The 8,159-nt window shown below is 43.5% G+C and overlaps 1 protein-coding gene across 2 annotated transcripts in view; it reads right to left on the bottom strand.

Moving 5' to 3' along the window:
- The window catches only part of SPTBN1 (spectrin, beta, non-erythrocytic 1), a 136,352-nt gene that overhangs the window by 20,391 nt on the left and 107,802 nt on the right, over positions 1-8,159 (bottom strand). For both annotated transcript variants that reach the window (XM_008573354.1, XM_008573355.1), the window contains exons 19-24: positions 5,784-5,930; positions 4,605-4,868; positions 2,828-3,052; positions 2,284-2,373; positions 1,829-2,110; positions 1,005-1,135 (exon numbers count right to left, since the gene is read on the bottom strand). In XM_008573354.1, coding sequence (XP_008571576.1) covers positions 1,005-1,135; positions 1,829-2,110; positions 2,284-2,373; positions 2,828-3,052; positions 4,605-4,868; positions 5,784-5,930 — 1,139 coding nt within the window. The remainder of the gene's footprint in view (positions 1-1,004; positions 1,136-1,828; positions 2,111-2,283; positions 2,374-2,827; positions 3,053-4,604; positions 4,869-5,783; positions 5,931-8,159) is intronic.

The following is an 8,159-nucleotide window of genomic DNA, read 5'->3' as shown; positions in this document are numbered from 1 at the left end:
AAAAAAAAAAAAAAAAAAAAAGGGGTGAGGGCTTTTTTAAAGGGGGGGGGGGGGGGGGGGAGAACCTACCTGTGCACTGCTGGCTCTGCAAGTCAGAATTTCCCTCAACCAAAGGAAAAAGTATATGGGAAATCCAAGAGCTGTCTTCCCTTCTCAGGGCCATGCTGCCAGAGACAAACGATACACCCGTCTGGCGCACTCTTCCCTACTAGGGGGGCTGGCCCTGCCACTCCCATTTCGTGGGTTCTAGAGTGTGCAGTCAGAACACATACCCCTCCCTCCAACTTCTCCCCTGAACGACGGTCCTGTAACTTGGGACTTGGTGCCTGTCCCTGGAGACTAGGAAGGCCACTTTCCTGGGAATCCTGATCATGAATACCTTAAGAACCTCCCACACCAACATAGCCGTGACCTCATCTCCCCCGGCCTGCCTTGGTCAAATGCGCAAAGCCAATTCCTTTCCTATCTGAGTCATAAACGGTAGTTATGTAAAAGCCTAAAATGACTGGAGCCTAGATAGAATACAGTGGATGAGTGTTACATACTCATTTCTTTTTTTCCCCCTAAAAAAGCATGTGATGTGTGAGAGCTAGGAGGTGACATCATTTTGTTCTTTCTGGGAGCCCTTTGGTTTTATCAGTCCATGTATTCTTGTCTACCATTCCTTTTAAAATGAGTAATTACTTTCCTAAACTGGATGAATTTTCCAACCCAAGGGTAAGTGCTCTTATTACCTGTATCCACGCCAGTCAACCTGTACTTCTGACTCATGACGCCAATAATCTTTTGACAGGGCCCTGGCCAACTGGAGATATTTAACGCACAACAGCAATTTCCTATATGACAGTTCACCCTTCCTATTCACCATGGGCCTATTGGGTCTGTTTAAAAAAATACTTCCCAAAGATCCACATTACCAGTAACTCAACACGAATGCTACCATTTTCTTTTCATGTGGGCTAGTGAGAGATCCTCACTGACAGGAATCGACAGCCTGGTCTCACCTTTCGGGATGGCTGTCGGCCACCAGGGCCCGGCTGGTCGTGGAGAGCTGATGCACAGTCTCTGCATAGTCTTCCACAGCTTGTTCCAAGATCTGGTGCTTCTTCAACATGGAGACAGCACTCTGCTCATCCTGCAAAGAGAGGGGACTGTCACACCACAGCCAACCCTTCCAGCCCAATTCCACCTTAAAGAGAGACAGATTAGTGGCCAGGTAGGAGGAAGGACCAACAGAAAGAAAAAGACAAGGAGTGTGATTTGGGCGGTGGGACAGAGAGGCATTCCAAGAGCTTCAATACAGACTGGACTGCAGGAGGCCTCTGCAAGAAACAAACATGAAAATAATGCAGAATGACCAAGACCCCTCCGAGGTTAGAGTAAAGCTCAGGCAAACTCAGTGCACCCTGGCTAACTGACATTCCTCACAGTCTATCAGGTATGTAAATGACAGCAGCATTCTGGAGCCTTAAAATACTATTAAATTGTCTCAAAACCATCTTGTATGTTGTATTGTTTGCATAACCCTATAAATAGAGAGCAAAAAGGATTCTGGCAAGTTTCTGCTAAAAAAAAAAAAAAAATGACAGTATGAACCTAGCCATGATGACACACAAAGATTCAGACAAGAAAATTTTGTGTGAAGGAAAAATAGCCAGATTTTAGGCACCTCTGTGCACTATGGTGGTCTTCAGCACTCAAAGGCAACAAGTGCAATGTTTCATAAACAGAGCCACCAGCAGAAAATAAGCTCCAGCTCTGAGTCTGAGGCTCTTTGGGGCAGGGGTGCTTCCCGCTTCTTCTGATGGGAACCAGCTCCTTTGCTTACCTTGGCCTTCTCCTCAGACATCATGTACAGTTCCTGCTCGCTCATCCATGCCTCGGCCTCGGCTGCATCAAAATAGTACTGCTGGGCCTTGTGCGCCTCCTCGAGCCGCCTGTGGCGTTTCTCTGTCTCCTCAAAGAGGAGGCCCCACAGCTGCTTCAGGTCAGCGAGCCTCTGCCTGATGGCCTCAGCATTGAGGCTGCTGCTGTCAGTGACGATGTTTTGGCTCCTCTCAAAGATGTCATCGATGCGAGGCTGGTGTCCTTGGATTTCCTTCTGGAGGGTCTGTGAAGGAGCAGAAAACACACGCAAGTCTTGCTAAATGGTAACAGCCTGATGTTTAAATAAAACCATTAGGACCAAGAAGAAATCACAAGCTTTTAGAGCTCTTTCACATTCCCTGCCTTGTAATTCGGTGCAGTTACTTAGATTGAGCTAGCTCAAGCAGAAATGTTTACCTGATTTTTCTTTATTAACAGCTGCACAGTCTGGAGGTTGTGGCCATGATCCGTGGAAGTTGCCAAAGGCATCCTCTCACCAACCCACAACTGGAAAGAGTTGTAAATAAGTGGTCAGAATTGCTAGAATAACAAGCCAATGACACAAACAAGAGCAGTTAGGGCCAGCTTCAGAGAGAGTGTACTCAGTCCCCATGAGGGGCCTGCCTGAGGAAGCACCCCCTTCTTCCCAGATAACGCAGCAGGAGTCAGTCTTCCAAATTTTACTTCCTCCTCAACATCAGACTGTCAGTCCTCATTATTTATTCTAAAAAATACTGTTCTAGGAGCGCTAAAATCCTAGACTGTCTTTAGAAAACCAGAGAGGACAGTGAGTGACATTTTGTGTCAGAGGAGAAAACCCTTAGAACATACAGAGCCTGGGCTTGGATAGCTCAGCTCACCAATGTGGCCTGAGGTGAGCCGGACAGAGAAGTGAGAATGCAGGCTCAGAAGAGGTGAGGGGTTTACAGAAAAGCCGCGCACGCAGTGAGGGTCTACTCACAATCTCATCCTCCACATCCCTATTGAACTGATGGATTTCTTTGGAGGCCAGCAGGTTATGCTTCCTTTCGTTCAAGGGCTCCAGCAGTTCCATGAACTTGGTCTGCACAGTGACGCGCTTGCTATCCACCTCGTCAGTGCTCTTTCCCTCCTGACTCAGGGCCTGGGCTTGGCTCTGGAGCTCCTCGATTTCCTTCTTCCGCACTTCCATCTGATTCTCCAGCATCTGAGGGTGGAAAATAGACCCGCCTTCACTTCATAGCCAGGGGAAACACACTGTCCTATAGAACATTTGTTTTGGGCACTGGCCAAATGGAAGATTGAAGAATACAAATTTATACAGCATAGAGTCCAAGAAATGGTTCTAACATCAATCAAATGACCAATTAGCTCTCTGGCTTATCAGCTGATTTTTAAAAAATCCCTTTCTAGGATTTTTAAACTTGGGAGTAATATTCAAGTTTATCCAGGAACTTATGCAGGGAAATGACAGGGGAAACAACAATTAATTATGGAAAAGAGCAGTCTTCATATGCCTGTTCAGAAGCCAGTTTCACCATCAGAAAGGAGTAAGGTCTTGAGGTTCCATTTTTTTTAGGCAAGAAGGACAGTTAATATTATCATCTTACCCCCATTTCCTTAGTCAGAAAGCTGATTATCCAATGTGTAAAAAAAAAAAGAATAATCAGCAGGAAACATACTAATTGTTTATTTACATGAAGAAAATGAGTAAAAGTGAAAGCAGAGGTGTCTCACTTGGGAAATCTGACAGCTTAGAGACCAGGGTATCCACACATGGGAATAAACTGACACCCTTCACAGGTAGAGAAGTAAACAGCCACGACTAAAAACCACCTGTGAAATAAATTCCTTAATGTATAACAACTTGGAGAGCAGAGTAACCAAATCACTTAGCAAAAGGAAGGGTGGGTATCACTTTGGATGAAGAAACAAGCCTCAGCACTATCTTTTGCAGTGACTGGTTTCTGAGTAGAGCTGCTGGGTCTGGGACTTAGCCACACACTGCAAGGCCAGTCAGGGCAGCCACTGGAAGATTCTGCCACCGACTTGCGTTCTCAACTTCAATAGAACTGTTCTCACGTAAATTCAAGGTAAAATCATCTACCAATTTCTTATGTTAGAAAAAATTATTAATTTCTTTTATTTTCTATAAAGTACCTTGAACAACTCAGATAACTGTTGTTATAAGGCAAGTATGCAAATATTACTTTCCTTCATACAAAATGCAGAATTGAATGAAATGAATATTTAACCCAACTGTTAAGTGATAATAGCCATCAATTTAAAAAATGATTAAAAAAAACGTATTCTAGGGCCGGCCCGGTGGCCACTGGAGAGTGCGCCGCTTGGGAGTGTGGCGGCGCTCCCGCCGAGGGTTCGGATCCCATGTGGAGACTGGTCCCCCCTCACTGGCTGAGCGTGGTGCAGGCGCAACACCGAGGGTTGCGATCCTGTTGCTGGTCCCCGGTACGGGCGCGACACCGAGGGTTGCGATCCCGTTACCAGTCAGTAAAAAAAGACAAAAACGGAAAAAAGGAAAAAAAAAAAGTATTCTCATGCATAGACACCCAATACTTCTACTAAGATTGTGTCTTTCTAGTTATTGCAGAAAATGTCCCACGATGCTGTCAGAGAACACACACTGCTTGGTTAAAAATCCCTTCACATAGAACACAGATGGTGAGTAAAGACTATAAAAAAGACTATTGCTGTGAACCAGAAAGAGGCCCAGGTATGTGGCTGCCTTGCCCACTTGCCTGCTGCTTTTTCAACAGGATGTTGACACTGGTAAGGTCTTTGCCATAGTCATCAGACTGAATCTGACTCTCCAGGCCGTGCAGCCATTTGTCTAGATCTGCACAGCTCTGGGTGAAAAGTTCAGCCTTGTTTGCATCAAACAGCCGCTGGGCCTTGGTCTGGGTAGTGGATTCAAGGACTTCCCACATTTTATGTAAACCAGTGAGTTTCTCCTTCACCACAGCTTCTGTCTCAGGCTTTTCTGAAATGAGCTGCATTCCTTCCTGGAAAACATAAATGAGCGTGGTTATAATTAAATACAGTTTGCTAGAGAACAAATGTCACTGTGAAAAACAAACCTAAGGTATTTGATTCTGCAATTTACCAATTCACTTAGTGTGTTTGTATGTGTGCGTACATGCGTGCAGTCTTTTGACATGAAGTTACTGTCAATAAAATCAACAATGGCCTTGTCTACACACATTATGTGTGTTTCATAGGAGTTGAGCAATCTGCTGCATGCTGAGACAGTTTCAGCTGGGGCAATGGGACATTTAACACTAATAACCTAAGACTTCGTCCTCTCCACTCCATGCCCACAGACCATACATAACACATTATTTGAACTGTTAAAAGAGTCTGAAACAATATAAAAAGTGTGAAGAAAGAAAAGGTGGGGAACTTCACATTCATGTTCAATTATGCTGCACAGAATCTGTGCCACAATAATACATCATAACAATTATTATAGTGGCTGGTTAATTTTTTTGTAGTAACAAATACAAAAAATATGGAAAAACTTAAATATATAATACTTTTAAGTTCTGTGCAACCATACCTGATAAATCAGTCAAGAGTGCAACACAGGTAATATGAACCAGATAGTAGGGACCCTGCACAGGGGCTCACAGTCCATCAGTAGCAGCATGACAGAAACCAAATGCCTGGTATTGTAAGATAAATCAGGCATTTTGTTCAATCTGGTTGGGTTTCTGCTTTTCTCCCTTCTGGTGGGTTTAAGCCAGGAACTGGCAAGTGGAAGGGGACTGCTACTGGCTGTGTAACTTCTGTAAATGATCAGATAAGACTCAAACATGCTGAGAAATGTCTAAATAAAAAGGAGCTCGCTTCCCACCAGTTGGTTTCTTACCATGGCCACAACTTGGAAATGGGGGCCCTCGTCAAACATTTTAACTCACCTTCTCAATTTTGTCAAGCCATTCTTTGTTGGATGCAAGTTCTGCCATAAATGCTTGATGCTTTAACCATTTACTGTGCAGATTTCTGGCTTCATCATAAGACATGTCCTGGGCTGTCAGCATCTTTTCATTGATCCAGAGAGACAGCTAGGGGGGAAATCGCAGTAAAGTTTCAGATGTTGACATCCTAGACATCAGTCTTTTTTCTGCCTGGAAAGGACTGTGTTTATGTCATACTATGTTATACTGCACGTGTTTCCACAGCAAGACAACCAAATATTTAACTTTACAACTCTGACCCATCATGACAGGTATTCATTATATGGAGCTTGTACCTGAGCTTTGCTCCAAACTGTGTATCTAACATTACATCCAGAAGTACAAAGCTCTATGAGCCAGCTTTCAAACTGGTTGGCAGTCTTCATCAGCTTTCCCTGCAAAGGCTTGTGTTTAAAATTCTGTCCTAACCAGTCTAAGTCACAGCCTTTTTTCTCTTCCAAATATCTGTGTCAGCTATACCATGTTAATCACGATTGACTATCCTTTACTCCATCTGGCAACCTTTTTACTCTTAGCTCTATAAAAACAAAAACCAAAGTGAATCTACTCATTCATCTCTCCCCTTCACAGTGCATCTTTGGGAATGCCAGGAAGCATAAATAACTCGTTCACTGTAGGGCTAAAGCAACAATGATGCCCTTTCAATATTCCCTTCAAGTTTGAGTCACCTTCACCTCTTTTTCTATAGCCTCTAGTTCTCTAAAGAACCCTCCATTCAGACCAAGAACACTTTATAGGACTTGATTTTGAGACCCAACATGTCTACCTGGATCTGAACTCTGGAAAGCCACACAAAGCTACCAGCCACTGAAAGATGTGAGAGGGGAGTTCTCTCATGAGACTCAGGGGTAAGAGTCGGCCAAACACCAGGCCCTGTACCCACTTTTGCTGGCTTTTTCATCCCAACCAGGCCCTGGCTCATTACTGCTTGCCTGTGATTGGCCTTGCCTGAGTCTTGATTCCTACCCAATTCACAGCGTTAACCCAGGAAGAGATTTTTGTTTGTCCAGGCAAAGGTATGTGGAGTCAACCTGAATCAGAAGCAAACGTCTTCAGGGACCATGTCCCTTCTCCTGAGTGACTGGAGTAAGCCCACTTTTACACTGGTCACTGTCACAACAAATTTGCACCTGAACTCCTCCATGGTTCTATCACCAAAGATCTAGAAATGGCACGTAACACCCATAGAAACTCTTACAAAATCAACATTTCCACAGCCATTCACCCTAGCTCTGGGCTGCTACTGGGAAAGGTTTCCCCGTAAATCTGCTTAACAAAAGGTCTGTTCTTTGGAAACGATGTCAAGGAGGGTGATGTGGGTCACAGGAGCACCCCTGGCTCTGAAAATGGGTGAACTCCGGGTACTGTCCCTACCTTTCTCAGGCTATTCACCACGCAGGGGAATAGGAGGGGCAGGGGTTGAAAGCAGAAGGTAGCGAGATCTTTGTTATCACTCTTTATATTGAGGAAAAAACTAGTAAATCCCATAAAGCCCTTTGTAATCAAAGACCATAGATCTATTACACAACAATAAAGACACTAAATTTCCTACTTTAGAAAGACCTATCTATTTTCCAATTATGTGAGTAGCTAAAATCTGAAATTCTATGGGCATTTATTCAATGTAAGGGAAAAAAGGTTACAAGGAAGCCAAAATAACAAAATTCTTTCCTGTATTCTACACACACAGAGAGATTCAACACAATAGAAGGCATTTATTTATTCAAAATGCCGAGGACATTCACATATTTTCGCTATTCATGACCACCTACCCAAGAGGAATTTTTTAAAAAGAGAGCTACATAAATATCAGAGGCTTATAAACAAATCTCTTTGCTGAACACATCACCCTACAGATAAAGCATCGTGCGATATAGCACAATGAGAGGGATCTATGGAACTTGCTAGTTCATCAGCCCTTCATCAGCACTCTGGAACCAGAGCTACAGTTATTATTTGTGGGCATTTACAGAGGTCATTTAAGAACATACTCATTCTCTACAGAAAAGAACACTGTGCAGATTGAAGAAACGTTTTAAAAAAATGCTTTGATCATTGAATTAAACTAAGAGCAAAGCACTGAGCTCATATCCCTGTGCCAGACACATCCAGATACAATGTCCTCCTGGAAAAAATACCAGTTTTAGAAAATAGGAGACATACGGTGAGAAAATTAAGCAAAAAGCAATGACTTTTAAATCATTCATTCATTTTTTCAGGACCCCACATTAAAATAACTCTACAAGGATTATTATTTTTTTTTCCTTTTTGTCTTTTTTCGGGACCGGCAACGGGATCACAACCCTCGGTGTTGCT

This window comes from Galeopterus variegatus, unplaced genomic scaffold (assembly GCF_000696425.1).
Source record: "Galeopterus variegatus unplaced genomic scaffold, G_variegatus-3.0.2 Scaffold909, whole genome shotgun sequence".
Taxonomy (NCBI): domain Eukaryota; kingdom Metazoa; phylum Chordata; class Mammalia; order Dermoptera; family Cynocephalidae; genus Galeopterus; species Galeopterus variegatus.
The sequence above is the reverse complement of the archived record's forward strand: the minus strand, read 5'-3'. Positions and strand labels throughout refer to the sequence as shown.